Here is a 15,255-nt window from a genome sequence, read left to right as displayed (position 1 = left end):
TATGCTGCATAATGAGGGTGGTGTGCCATGATTTGGCTTACAGAATAGTCCATTAATTAGGCTCTGTGTGTTAGTTATGGTGCATAATGAGGGTGGGGTGCCATGATTTGGCTTATAGAATAGTCCAGTAATTAGGCTCTGTGTGTTAGTTGTGCTGCATAATGAGGGTGGTGCCATGATCTGGCTTACAGAATAGTCCAGTATTAAGGCTCTGTGTGTTAGTTATGCGTATAATAAGGGTGGTGCCATGATTTGGCTAACAGAAAAGTTTATATAGTTCTGAATGTATTTGATAATGTATAGTCAGTGCGGTGTTCTGATTGGCTAATGACAGAGTAGTTCAGGATCTGAATGTATTTGATGCTGTATAGTCAGTGCGGTGTTCTGATTGGCTAACGACAGAGTAGTTCAGGATCTGAATGTATTTGATGCTGTACAGTCAGTGCGATGTTCTGATTGGCTAATGACAGAGTAGTTCAGGATCTGAATGTATTTGGTGCTGTACAGTCAGTGCAGTGTTCTGATTGGCTAACGACAGAGTAGTTCAGGATCTGAATGTATTTGATGCAGAACAGTCAGTGCGGTGTTCTGATTGGCTAACGACAGAGTAGTTCAGAATCTGAATGTATTTGATGCTGTATAGTCAGTGCGGTGTTCTGATTGGCTAACGACAGAGTAGTTCAGGATCTGAATGTATTTGATGCTGTATAGTCAGTGCGGTGTTCTGATTGGCTAACGACAGAGTAGTTCAGGATCTGAATGTATTTGATGCTGTATAGTCAGTGCGGTGTTCTGATTGGCTAATGACAGAGTAGTTCAGGATCTGAATGTATTTGATGCTGTATAGTCAGTGCGGTGTTCTGATTGGCTAACAACAGAGTAGTTCAGGATCTGCATGTATTTGATGCTGTATAGTCAGTGCGGTGTTCTGATTGGCTAATGACAGAGTAGTTCAGGATCTGCATGTATTTGATGCTGTATAGTCAGTGCGGTGTTCTGATTGGCTAATGACAGAGTAGTTCAGGATCTGAATGTATTTGGTGCTGTACAGTCAGTGCGGTGTTCTGATTGGCTAACGACAGAGTAGTCCAGGATCTGAATGTATTTGGTGCTGTATAGTCAGTGCGGTGTTCTGATTGGCTAACGACAGAGTAGTTCAGGATCTGAATGTATTTGATGCTGTATAGTCAGTGCGGTGTTCTGATTGGCTAATGACAGAGTAGTTCAGGATCTGAATGTATTTGGTGCTGTACAGTCAGTGCGGTGTTCTGATTGGCTAACGACAGAGTAGTCCAGGATCTGAATGTATTTGATGCTGTACAGTCAGTGCAGTGTTCTGATTGGCTAACGACAGAGTAGTTCAGGATCTGAATGTATTTGATGCTGTATAGTCAGTGCGGTGTTCTGATTGGCTAACGACAGAGTAGTTCAGGATCTGAATGTATTTGATGCTGTATAGTCAGTGCGGTGTTCTGATTGGCTAACGACAGAGTAGTTCAGGATCTGAATGTATTTGATGCTGTATAGTCAGTGCGGTGTTCTGATTGGCTAACGACAGAGTAGTTCAGGATCTGAATGTATTTGATGCTGTACAGTCAGTGCGGTGTTCTGATTGGCTAATGACAGAGTAGTTCAGGATCTGAATGTATTTGGTGCTGTACAGTCAGTGCGGTGTTCTGATTGGCTAACGACAGAGTAGTCCAGGATCTGAATGTATTTGATGCAGAACAGTCAGTGCAGTGTTCTGATTGGCTAACGACAGAGTAGTTCAGGATCTGAATGTATTTGATGCTGTATAGTCAGTGCGGTGTTCTGATTGGCTAACGACAGAGTAGTTCAGGATCTGAATGTATTTGATGCTGTATAGTCAGTGCGGTGTTCTGATTGGCTAACGACAGAGTAGTTCAGGATCTGAATGTATTTGATGCTGTATAGTCAGTGCGGTGTTCTGATTGGCTAACGACAGAGTAGTTCAGGATCTGAATGTATTTGATGCTGTATAGTCAGTGCGGTGTTCTGATTGGCTAACGACAGAGTAGTCCAGGATCTGAATGTATTTGATGCTGTACAGTCAGTGCAGTGTTCTGACTGGCTAACGACAGAGTAGTTCAGGATCTGAATGTATTTGATGCTGTATAGTCAGTGCGGTGTTCTGATTGGCTAACGACAGAGTAGTTCAGGATCTGAATGTATTTGATGCTGTATAGTCAGTGCGGTGTTCTGATTGGCTAACGACAGAGTAGTTCAGGATCTGAATGTATTTGATGCTGTATAGTCAGTGCGGTGTTCTGATTGGCTAACGACAGAGTAGTTCAGGATCTGAATGTATTTGATGCTGTATAGTCAGTGCGGTGTTCTGATTGGCTAACGACAGAGTAGTCCAGGATCTGAATGTATTTGATGCTGTACAGTCAGTGCGGTGTTCTGACTGGCTAACGACAGAGTAGTTCAGGATCTGAATGTATTTGATGCTGTATAGTCAGTGCAGTGTTCTGATTGGCTAACGACAGAGTAGTTCAGGATCTGAATGTATTTGATGCTGTACAGTCAGTGCAGTGTTCTGACTGGCTAACGACAGAGTAGTTCAGGATCTGAATGTATTTGATGCTGTACAGTCAGTGCAGTGTTCTGATTGGCTAACGACAGAGTAGTTCAGGATCTGAATGTATTTGATGCTGTATAGTCAGTGCGGTGTTCTGATTGGCTAACGACAGAGTAGTTCAGGATCTGAATGTATTTGATGCTGTATAGTCAGTGCGGTGTTCTGATTGGCTAACGACAGAGTAGTTCAGGATCTGAATGTATTTGATGCTGTATAGTCAGTGCGGTGTTCTGATTGGCTAACGACAGAGTAGTTCAGGATCTGAATGTATTTGATGCTGTATAGTCAGTGCGGTGTTCTGATTGGCTAACGACAGAGTAGTTCAGGATCTGAATGTATTTGATGCTGTATAGTCAGTGCGGTGTTCTGATTGGCTAACGACAGAGTAGTCCAGGATCTGAATGTATTTGATGCTGTACAGTCAGTGCAGTGTTCTGACTGGCTAACGACAGAGTAGTTCAGGATCTGAATGTATTTGATGCTGTATAGTCAGTGCGGTGTTCTGATTGGCTAACGACAGAGTAGTCCAGGATCTGAATGTATTTGATGCTGTATAGTCAGTGCGGTTTACTTCATTTCATACAATGTTAATTAGTTAGTTCAGCTGTCGTTGGTAATGGTTTATTTGCTCCAGGTTTTGTCTTTATATAATCTTTGTCTTATGTTGTATGCAAATCCTTCTTATTCTGTACAGTAAGTACCCAACAGATCAGGCAAATGACAGTCCATTTGTCAAATAGAGAATCAACCTTGAACTGGCTTCAGACCTTTGATTTTGTTATCTGTTTTGACCAGTGATGCTAATGATTTTTCTTACATCATCAAATATTGACTAGTTAAGAAACCAGAGCCCTGTGTATTAGAAACTAGAGCTTGACTTTCTTCATTAGCTTCCTACTGTGACATTCGTCATGCATAATAGTCTTGTTAGTATTTCTATGTATAGTCATAGTAGCAAACTGTTGCAATGGATTGGTCAATTGCAATGTTACACAATGCACTGCTGGTTCTGTGAAAGCAGAAATTACAGCTGTTTTATCTTCAAATTAACAATTGCAAAATCTAAGTTGCAAGTAAAATGTGGCAAGAAATGAATAGCATAGGTTGGTTTTAGTGAGAGCAAACTACTATACCACTATAACTGTAGTGGTGTAGTAAGACCTTTCCCTGTACAATACTGTTTGTACAAAATCAATCCGTACCACTATATACCATTACACGTTAACCCATGTTTTACTGCTGATGTAGTAGTTGAGGCTAATCCAACATCGAAGGCCTAAAAGACCTTGTAAGGTTTATGCGTAAGCTAATGTAACTTCATTATAGGCTAGGCCATACGTAATTGCTTTAGTCTTTTAGTAAGTGCCGTAGCAACCGATTCCAAAACCATCTGTTTCGAAATAAACATAAAATTACCAATTTTGGCCTCTTCAACACAATGTGTGTACAATGATTTGTAGTTTATTAGATATAAGTGGAATGTCATTCAGTTTGTTTTAGTCTCACAAGCAAAGGAAAGTGAAATGGGTTCATGAATAGCGTTGTTATAGGTAGTGTTCCAGTTTAGAAAGGCAACGTTCTGATACTTGAACAAACACAACGTAGGTATGCCTCACTGATCTATACACTGTGCCTACTGCAGGTTATAAAATACCCGCCAAATTTAAACTGGACAGAGCGGATATTATAATCGGAAATCTGGGTTCGCCATAAGACCGCGACCGTTCACATTAAATTTATTAACAACGCAAGAGGGATTGAAGAAACCCAAAAAGGAGGATTATTCTTAAGAAAGCAGGCGGACTTAAAGTACGAATACGCAAGCATTCACACTAAGGGAATTAATAGCTCTTGCGGACTTGTTCTTAAGCGTGAACAAGGCCATTAGGTGGAGAAGGCAAGGCAGGGGTGTCATATTTAGATCAATTGCAATATTATTTTCAGTAATACTCGGCGAGGTGGAAACTCCCCAAAACTTACTGGTTGACTGCCACCAAACTCAAAGAGCTGCTTTAATTAAGATGATATAAATTACCACTAGCCAATAGGTAAACCATCCAACAATACTCACTCTGTAGTATTCCTCACGCACACGTAGGTTAGGGCCTTCACAATCTCACTAGAGTTGAACAGACAATAGGCACATCAGATCTAATAGAAAAACAAAATATAAATGAATTTTAAATAACACACTTAACATAGGTTTGTGACAACATAAATATTTTCAATGTCTATGTCAAAATGAATAGAGCCCTTGAAGATTGAAAATAGAGCATGTACTCACTGCTCTTCCAAACTCCATGTAGTTGGGAGGGGAAAGGAGGGGAGGGGAAGGGGGGGAAGGGAGGGTAAGTTTAGGTGGTGGGTACATACTGAGAGGTACATATCACAGGGAGTCTATTTGAAGGCATAAATCAGTTCCCTAGTGCAACAGATGAGGTGAACCCCTCTCCCTGATTTAAAACACTCTACACAAAACAAATTTTAAAATACATCTGACAACTGAATGAATAAAAACATCATCAAACTTTTGAATACCTGTAAGGACTTACAAATGGAGAAAAGGATACTGTAATTAAACTGAAGTTAGTAACCCTTGACTTTCCTATCACCAGAAAAGTATTTGGTATCAAATTGGAAAAATACATGAATATGATATCAAATTTAAGACTTGGATCTGTCCTTTAAAGTACGGTGCAGGCCTTGAGACTTACATGACATTAATAAGAGCCATATGTGTTTACTTAGTTTCCATTACAAGATAGCAATGACCTTCACAGACTGGTCAACTAACCCCCCCCCCCCCCAGGACTTAACTGTCTCCATCAAGATTAACAAAGACTAAAACAATCATAATTGAAATAAAACTGATATTTGCCTCTGACATTTCTTTTCCATTGGCATGTCCCAGGGCATTGTAAAATACTGGGCAATCTGGGAGTACTACTGGTCAATCTGGGAGTACTACTGTGGCCGAAGTGGGGTGTGAAGTGGAAGAGCCACACATTGCTATTGCTATGACAACAAAGTATCATTTCCATCAATATGCAGGTGCTTTAAAGTGACAGCTGGGGGAGGGGGTAATCTGGATGGAATTCTCCTGCAAACACTGTCAATTTCTATCTCTGGAAAACTTTGAAAGAAATCTCTGTAAGGATGCTGTAGTGAGAGATGATGTACTTAGCTCTAGATACAATTCACAGTTAACTATTGACACTTGTACTTCAGTTATGGCTAAACTTTTTACTTGAGTGATAAATGTCAACATTTCCATGAGAGCGGCCCCTTGAGCCCCTACACAAGAGATTCCAACATCCAACCAGGCCACCCCACCCTGTGCCCCATTGCTCACACACTACGTAGGATCAGATGTCCAAGCAGAATAGTGGGAAACAGACTAAACTTCCAAACATGTTAGTGGGAATCCAACAAGGTTCCAACAAAGTATTGTAGATTACACACAGTGAAAACTGAAATATAAAATATCAAACCCAACTTTCCCATAATTCACATCTAGAGTTAAGAGTGCTCGAAGGGAGACAAATTGGCTTTCTTTAAAATTATATTTTGTTGTTGACCTAACTGTGTCTCAACCAAGTCAATTGTCACCACTTTTCCAAGAGTTCGGTGTTTAATCTGAGTTAAGACTCCCAGAAACAAAGTTATGTCTCTCTCACAGATAATGTTTAAAGTTTGCATCCCTGGCCAGCTTCAGCAGAAGACAAACACTTTCAATTCTGAGGACCTAAGCAGCCTCAAATGCTTTTTTCGCCTAATCCTCTTCCATTTTGTTTCCATTTTTTATTCCATTCTGTTAACCAGACTCTATACAACAATTTCAGCGTCAAATTCTCTCATCCACCTTTACAGACTTCCATGCTTAAAACAGAGATGATATGTTTTCAACATACACTTAACTCCTAGTGATATTTTTCTCAATGTTGACAAGTTATTACAGATCTAATATACAACCGCATTTTTTCAATTTTCTCTTTCTCCATTTGTAATATAATCTTACAATAACCTTGCAAAAGCATGATTAATAATACCTATCACAGCATCAACTGACATTTCAAGTCATATAATTATAAAAATTTACCAAATTTGGCAAACTTGTATCTTTAATTGGTCATATTTGCAATGTCAGGAATAAACCCTCCTGCAATATAAATAAAGGTAGGTTACACCCAATCCAATGTGTGCATAATGCAGTTTTCCAAGAAATGCATAAAATGCCTTGTGTGTGATCTAGCATACTGCATATGACACTGATAACAATGAACTTTGATAAATGCAATTGAATACACGTCAGAGCACCACATGGACAAAGATTAGGCACAGCTGTATACACCACTAGGTGACTTTCTTACTGAACCTTGCAGTGGCATTTGTACAAGCAATGCTGATTGTTCTATCTGTTGTTTTAACATTATTAATCCCTTTTGTTTGTCAAAGGTGTATTACCTTAACATTCTGATGTAGCTTAAAATACTTATTATTTAGTGTAATGGTTCTTATAGTTCATGTACAAAATACAGGAAACATTTAATTAATAGAAACAATAGAAACCCCCCTCAGTATCCACAAATATCACACTCTGTTGGTACCATCAACCCCCCCCCCCCCCCCCTTTCCACTTGCTTATACTATTGCACAATTAAGTGTAAAGTTGATGATTTATTTGAGCATTTGTTTTAAGACCACCTGAGATTTAACATTATGGAACAAATGGTATTATGCAAAACTGGCATTGTAGGCTATGATGGGAAATAAAGGTTTTATACTTGCAAGCTCTATCACACATGTATGCTAGAACCCAGCAAACTGTGTTTCACACATGTATGCTTGAATCCAACAAACTGTATACATGGTATTAAGCCTTCAAATTTACTAATTTCAATTCTTTTCCATATGGTAAAATTAATCAACAGAAAGGTTCATTTTCCATCCCATGAAGTAAACATGTACATTAAGTTAGACCAGAAAAAAAGCTATACCATTGATAATACCCAGCAGGAACCTCTGTGCAGTTTTTCCACACTGAGAGCTGTTTCTTCGGTCACTAGATAGAATAATATCTGTACCAAAAAGAAAAGAAAATGATAAATAAAAGAAACTTTTGAAGTACATTTTGGATGCATCCCTCATTATGCAGATAAAATCTCTAATTATGTAATACTGAAAGGATGCAAAAGTGAAGTATTAAAGGTTAATTCAACACGTGGATATGTGCAATGAAAAGATAGAACATGATTTCAGGTCAGGACAGGGGTGGAGTTCTATTGACAGCCAAGTCATGATGGGTAGTATTCTATCCTCAGCAAATTCAAAAATGCACATAAATTGCACGTAAACAAAAGGATACTTATGAGTGCTTCTTGGGACAGCGACAAAAGAAGGTCTCAGTAGTCGAATTACCCAAAGATGAATTCCAAAAACGCAAAAACAGTTGTATAAACTACAAGCCAAGAATTTGCAGAAAAACGTGTAGTAACTTCCGGGGTGGTATGGAAGGAGGAGTTAGTGGGAGTTGCCCAGGGAGCGAGGGCGCAGTGCTAAAACATTTCCAAATGTGTAGTTAGGTAGATGGGAAAGTGCAATTGTGAAGTGGGAGACAGGTAAGAGAGGAGCGAAGTAAATTCTATCCTCAGCAAATTCAAAAATGCACTAAGCTTGGCATTTTGTTTAGTGGACCCTGTTTTATTCAGTACCGTCATATGAGCCTACACATAAAGGCTATCATTGCAAACACTTCTATAGGCAGTAGCTTAGAACTGTAAAACTTATAGCATGAGTACAAAGTCCTGAGAACGAGTATGTAAAAGTGTACTACAGTATTAAGAGAATACACTCAAGTACTAGATGGATGGCTTCTGTTCCACAATGCCAACCTAACAATGAAAACAATAGCTTTTTCATATAACTGACAGCCTAGTACCTATACACAACTACCTTACAGCTCAATGTATCATTGTTTGAGCAGAACTGAGTACATTGTGAGGCATTGAATTAATGCACATAAAACATGAACAATCAACATCATCGATGAGACAATTGTGATTGGCTGAACTTTATAATCTCATTTTCCCCCAATTTGTAATGCATTACCTTAAAAATTTAAACAGCAGTTGGTTCTCTGATGGATTTCTCAATAATATAATTAGAAACTGAATTGAGTATAGAACAAAGATAAAATAATGGACATTTCCTACACTGTAGGCTACATGTGAACAGGAACATTATTAGAGCTGTGATGACTTGAATGGGTCATCATCAATCATCATTGAATGGGGGTCATCATCAAGAAGAGTATACAGTAGTTTAGATATTTAACATCCTGTCTCTGCAATTCTCTCTAGACTTGAAGCAAGTCCAAAGTGGGTCATTGATTTTGGTCAACAACCAATCTCCATACCAATTAGCTGCATAAAATGGATTGCTCTTTACACATCCTGTTTATATCCAGCGGATGTTCATATGACCCTTTGAAAAACTTTCTTAAAAACATTTGCAATCTAATCTTGCCCTTTATATGAAGGATTTGACTTGAGAGGATTTTGTACTATAGTGAAAATGTGAAACCCAATTAACTGATGCCATGTTCAATTAAAAAATGATGTTAATCATCAATCTTACTTCACACTTGACTTAATAGTACTAGCAGTAGTACAGTAATATTATAGGAACAGTTTAAAAAAATGCTTGTTGAGACCTGGAAACAGTCATCAAATAAGTTGCAAGTCTACTATGTACCAGATTATCAAATAACATATGAATATATCCCACTGAAATTTATGCCGTTTCAAGTTTTCCATCTATGATGTACTATGTAAAGTGTGCAGTGTTCCCTCTGGTGAAATCAACCCAGAGTTAACATTAACATGAACTAAATGAGGCAGACATACATGATAATCCAATGTATATACTCATACTCCTCACACACCCACCCACCCACCCACCCACCCATCCAAGATGTGTGTTGTGCAAACAATCAATCTTTGCATAGGGGGTTCAACGACCTAACAGCTCAACTCCTCTTTCTAAATCTATCCATTTCATGATCCAGGTATACATTCATTTTTATTTACTGTCAGTTTGAATATTTTAATTTGTGGTTAGAGATGGTTTAAGTTGGGGAGAGTTTCCATCTCTGCTGACTACTGTTCAATTTGATATTTCACTGATATTAGGTCAAGGAATGATTCTGTTGACATCATTGTAGAGTGGCTTTGATAGAACTATATAGCATATTGTTTATCTACTCTGACATTATAACAATTCCATTGCTTTGTGTTTGAGTAGCAACTTGCCTATTCTGCATCAGTTTTACTAAACTGTACCAGAGAAATAATTCCCTGTAGGTGGTGGAGTCAGTATATGTTTAACACAGTTTTCAGGGGAAAATTGAAAAACACAATTTGCTTTGAAAACTTGTGGAAAACTAAGGCAAGGCAGGAAGTAATTACAAAAGCTATTACACACTCAAACTCAATACAAGGAATAGTGTAACTTGGTGATTTAAAATGGAAAAAAATAACCACAAAGGACAGGATGTGTAAGCAGTGTAAACCATGACCATACCTCACAACTACAACACTAAACTGACCTGTGTGATGACAGTGTAATGTGATGGGTCTGTTAGGTATCAATTTTATCAATGATTGCTCACTACATTGGATTTATGGTCTGAACACAATGCAGGTAAACAGAATGAACAGATGCAAACTTTTGAATTTAATTGTCATTAATGTTACTCAAAAGTGTCAACAAAGGTTGACTTTATTTTCTGCACATATTATGTACAGTTTTATAAACCATTGAAACACACAAGAGGGAATTCATGTTCAGAGGCATAACAATAATTTCACTCATACTGTCAGAACATTTAGTTACATCTACTTTAAGCCATGAAATTAAGGCTGAAATTACATGTCAAACACATCATTTGGATAAACTGACCTATCACACTGTGTGCATATATAAACTCATCCAACTGAACTGAAGACAAAGCTGATGAAGTTCAGCTAGTTTTAGACTTTCTATTAGCTTGTATTTCTAAGGTCATTTCTAACCTTCCATGCCCTTCAAAATGTTTTGATATATAAGTCAGTATTTTGTTTCTGGTTTGCTAGTACATTTCAGAATGATTGCAAGGGTATTAGTTTACAATGTCAATGCTACTATAGCTGTGTGGACAGTTAATCTAGTCTGACCTCTGAAATCATATCAGTATAGGGAGGGGTTGATGCGATACTACATATTAAATACTCACTCTATGTATGGAAACTCTTCAAAAGGAAACCAGAAAGCTACTAATCTTCCAAATCAGTCTAAAATGAAGAGAGAGAGAGACATGTCAATAATTATAAAATCATCAATTTCTTTCAACATGCCAAAAACAAGCAACCTTGCCAAACTGTACAGAATACAAAGCTAATTGTCAACATGTGTTAAGGTATTCTTGTTTTCCTTTTAGTGAGGACCCAATCTTTTCCAGGACCTCATATGACAAGCAAAGTTACTCAGTTACCACATATACAGTAGTGTCCTGTCAAAATTGTATGCAAAATGGGGGCGTATCATAATCCGAAAATATCTTCCACAAAGCCTTAAAAACTGAAAATGTTGTAATTCTTTACTCATGAAAGAAATGCTGTTGAACTGAGTACCCAGTACTAGGTTGACACATAGAACTGTATGAGCACAAGTATACATCTAAAGTATACAATTCTCCTTGGTAAGAGTGATTATGAGAACAGACATTTAGAGTACATTTAGAGTACAAATCCATGAGGCTGTACATCAAGTACAGGCCACACTAAACCCACTACAAGTCTGTCAGCACTGAAACTTAACTTGTTAGCAATAATAATACCTCCTTCTAGATCATCACTTAGACTGCATTCGTTGCTAAAGTTTTCCTTCTTTTTGTTTTAAAGAACTTTGTATATTTGCCATTGTGTATCCTTTTTCTTTGTTTATATTTATTTCATATGTAATCCTTCTTCTTAAAGGTCACTAGTGTTGTTAAACACTTATGTTTTTCTAGTGTCCTTCATATGTATAACATTCTTAGTCCCACACTTCTATGAATATTTTCTGTACCTTACATTTATCACAAATAGAATAGACAAATGCGGTTTCGGAAGTCACGTGACTTGAATTGGGTGTTTACATTTTGTTTAATTTTCGCGGAACCGGTCGCCCTGCTTGCCGAACTGTGTTAGACAAATGCAATGGCGTCGAATTGTAGGTGTTGCAAACTTCATTTTGATTGCTGTATATGTTGGATAAGTAACGACCTTAATTTCACAAAATGTTTTTCAGAAGTACCTCAGTTCGTTCCCGCAACATGGGCCGATTGGATTTCCACAGCTGGTAAGGGTGATACCGGTAACAAAAGTTGGAAGTTTTTTAAAGAGGGCTACATCCATGATATTTACGTAGGCCTACGTGATTTAGGCCAAGCAAGTGGTAGTACTGTTACTAACGTTAAACCTAACGTAATTCGCGCAAGATGCCATAGGTCGATGAAGAAAAATGAAGAGCCTCATAACGTATATATCTCGTTCGAAAAGGGAAAAAATCGTGCAAAATTAATCTCTGGACATTGCTCATGTAAAGCGGGGAGTGGTGGACATTGTAATCATGTGTTTGCCTTACTGTTTCAGCTTAATGATTTTTCATCATATGGAATTAGCGAAATACCTGTGGGTTCAACCTGTACAAGTAAACCACAGCAGTGGCATATACCTCGCTCTACAAACATTACGCCATTGCCAGTAATGGCTACTCATTTTGCAAATGCTGTAACTGATAAAAAGGACGATAGTAGGAAGAAGGACCCTGTTCGATGCAAACTCTATGATGCTCGAGGTTTCAATGTATCTGATGGACTGTCTGCTTCAGCGGTTGATGCCCATGTTACATACCTTAAAAAGCTGGCGAAACCACCCCCTTTTTCATACCTTTTGATGGAACAAGATACACCAAAAAACATAAAAACAGTCTTTGGAAATGTACCCGTAGGCTCTTGCCTGTCATATCAACTCTTTGACTGTGCTAATCTCACAACACAATTTAAGCACTCGTTAGATTTCTTTCCAAATTTCAGTGATATTGATAACCAAATGTGTAAGTCATTTCCAAAATTACCTGCTGATGACTTAACTATAAATTTTGATCTGGATTGTGTGTCCTGTGTTACACAAAAGGATTGGTTTAATGAAAATATATCCATTTCCATTGAGGATTCTCATGTACTTCAGAAAAGGACAGTCATGCAGTATAAGTCTGCTGAATGGCAGTCAGCACGTAAGAAAAGATTAACAGCGTCAAACTTTGGCAAAGTTCTTGCTCGAAAAAAACCTCCCACAGAAGCCATGTTCAAAGACATTTATGGTACAAAGGATTTGAGTAAAGTAGCTTCAATTCAACATGGATTGTCAAAAGAAAAGGAAGCCTTAAGTATTTACATTAAACAAATGAAAAAGAAAATTCCAAATTTTTGTGTCTTTGATTCCGGACTTGTTGTAAATCCCAAGCACCCACACCTAGGATGTACCCCTGATGGAAAGGTTTTTAACCCAGCTCTCAAGCCTTGTTTCGGATTACTTGAAATAAAGTGCCCAATGACGCAACGAGGAAAGAAGGTGGAGGAGATTGTGAAATCCCATGACTTTTATATTGAACTTAAAGACAACAGTGAGGAATACATTCTTAAACGTGAACACAAGTTTGGTTACTTTACCCAAGTGCAAGGTCAGATGGCCCTAACTGGTTTAAAATGGTGTGATTTCATTGTTTATTTGAGTGACAGTAATGAAATGATTGCTACAAGAGTTCCTTTTGATGAAGAATATTGGACTGTCATTGCTTTACCAAAGCTTAACTCATTCTTCATCAAAAGCATACCATTTTTGATGTCATAGCTTATAGGAATAGTCCCATTGATTTTTGTTTATACATATATGGTAAAGAACCTTTCAACTACACTATGCTGTACTGAGTTTCTCAAAGAATTGGATTTTGAAAGTTGGATAACAAACAAGAAACAGTCCAGATTTGATTTATTGTACCAAACATTGTCACTGGTATTACTGAATTAAACAAGTGGAACCGCCTAACCTTCCCAATAGCCCTTTCAACATGAATTCTGTGCATGGCAATTGTCTGTGTCCTAATTACATCCTCTTCTGAGAAACTTCCCTTTGCTCTCAAAAAGGTGGGGATATTGAGATTTAACCCCATTGCTTTCAATTCATTTTCAATATCAAAACCTTTGTCTGCCATAACTGCATCTCCTTTGTGTAGTTCCCCCATTTCTAGTTTTTGTTTAAGAACTGATAAGAAACCAGATCTTTTTACAATTTCTTTGTCGCTTATGGACCCCTCATATAGCTGGGAAACAAAAATTATACCCCCTTTAGGATCAACACCAAGTAAACATTTTAATGTGGTGTGACTTTTGTAAGAACTGTAAGTTTCACTTTGCTTTTGGAGTGAACTTGGCACTTCAATTTGTAATTCGGTTGCATCTATGATTACAACTGTATTAGGGTACTTCTGGACAAATTCTTGGGGTGAATTACTTAAAATTATATTGCGACCGGGCCATATCTTTAATGACCCAAGAATAACATACAAGTAATTAAACCAAGTTATCAGCTTTACTGATACAGTACTTTCTGACAAATTGAATCTTTCAGCCAAGTCCAAATTGCTGAGTCCCATTCGCAATTTCATCATAACCATCAAGAACTCATCTTCAATCAAGATTTTTTTCCCTGGACGTTTTGTTGATTCCACTGTGAGAGATATCCCTTCATTTAATTCTTCATCTTCAAAGAGTGATTCTGCATTTATTAATTTACTTCTTGCCTCTTTGGTGTCATAGTAAACTAAATTATTTCTATTTAAATTTGGGACTAAAAATCTAAGTGTTTCCTTAAACTGTGCATTTGAATTAAATCCAGTAAAATGAGTAAAGAATTTCTCCTCCTTTTTTTCTGTTGTGCTTTTAGACAGCAAATGAGATACTGAGAAACTGTGCTGGCAAGGCAAGTCTAATTCCTCAAAATTGTAATCAGTCTGGATATTTCTTGACACAGAGGATGGTCTCTGGGGGTCAAGTAAATCACCCTCTCCTTCAGAAGCAGTGTCTGTTTCTTCGTCTTTATTTTCATGCCATTCCTGTAATTTTCCTAACACTTGTCTTTCTGTACTTTCCCTCCCTGGCTCTGTCCAAATAAATTTTGAAGGTACAGCAGTTCTCTTCAACCTCTTCTTGCTTGCAAGTGGCTCGATGAAGTCATCTTCAGTAAAATGGCTTGAACATATTTTTGCATGTTTATTAACTCTGAAAAATTTGGGATCTCGTTTCATTTTTGTGATCCACAAATTTAATCTTTTCTTGTCTCGTAAAGGCAAACTATGAAAAGACAGATCTTGTTTGTCGGATGAGTTTGTACAACCACCAGCACAGCAAAAATGAGGCATTTTCCCTTGGTTTAGATTTTCGTTGACAAAGTTGTATGGTTTAAGTGCTCTACACAAGTAAAAGAAAAAAAAAAGTAAATAAAAGATAATCAATTTCAAAATCAAAAATGGTGTGGGTGAGATGTACAATTTTTTGCTTATCTTTCTTTTTTCCC

At 37.7% G+C, this 15,255-nt stretch overlaps 2 protein-coding genes and 1 long non-coding RNA gene across 7 annotated transcripts in view; 1 reads left to right on the top strand and 2 right to left on the bottom strand.

Moving 5' to 3' along the window:
* The window catches only part of LOC139978010 (uncharacterized), a 168,801-nt gene that overhangs the window by 24,858 nt on the left and 128,688 nt on the right, over positions 1-15,255 (bottom strand). For all 5 annotated transcript variants that reach the window (XR_011796865.1, XR_011796868.1, XR_011796866.1 and 2 more), the window contains 3 exons: positions 10,875-10,932; positions 7,600-7,680; positions 4,674-4,753 (listed from right to left, as the gene is read on the bottom strand). This is a non-coding gene — a long non-coding RNA (uncharacterized lncRNA). The remainder of the gene's footprint in view (positions 1-4,673; positions 4,754-7,599; positions 7,681-10,874; positions 10,933-15,255) is intronic.
* Positions 11,766-13,533, top strand: LOC139978007 (uncharacterized). The gene has a single exon (XM_071987913.1). It carries the CDS (start codon positions 11,839-11,841, stop codon positions 13,531-13,533), a length of 1,695 nt encoding a protein of 564 aa, XP_071844014.1. The 5' UTR covers positions 11,766-11,838.
* On the bottom strand, positions 13,616-15,115 carry LOC139978008 (uncharacterized). Its single transcript, XM_071987914.1, has one exon. It carries the CDS (start codon positions 15,098-15,100, stop codon positions 13,616-13,618), a length of 1,485 nt encoding a protein of 494 aa, XP_071844015.1. The 5' UTR covers positions 15,101-15,115.

The sequence above is a fragment of the Apostichopus japonicus genome, chromosome 12 (genome assembly GCF_037975245.1).
Source record: "Apostichopus japonicus isolate 1M-3 chromosome 12, ASM3797524v1, whole genome shotgun sequence".
Classification (NCBI taxonomy): Eukaryota; Metazoa; Echinodermata; class Holothuroidea; order Aspidochirotida; family Stichopodidae; genus Apostichopus; species Apostichopus japonicus.
Note: the sequence above shows the minus strand (reverse complement) of the source record. Positions and strands in the feature narration are given on the sequence as shown.

Bases quoted from the DNA above. Each gene is read 5' to 3' on its own strand.
- LOC139978007 (XM_071987913.1), top strand. From the start codon at position 11,839: ATGGCGTCGAATTGTAGGTGTTGCAAACTTCATTTTGATTGCTGTATA.
- LOC139978008 (XM_071987914.1), bottom strand. From the start codon at position 15,100: ATGCCTCATTTTTGCTGTGCTGGTGGTTGTACAAACTCATCCGACAAA.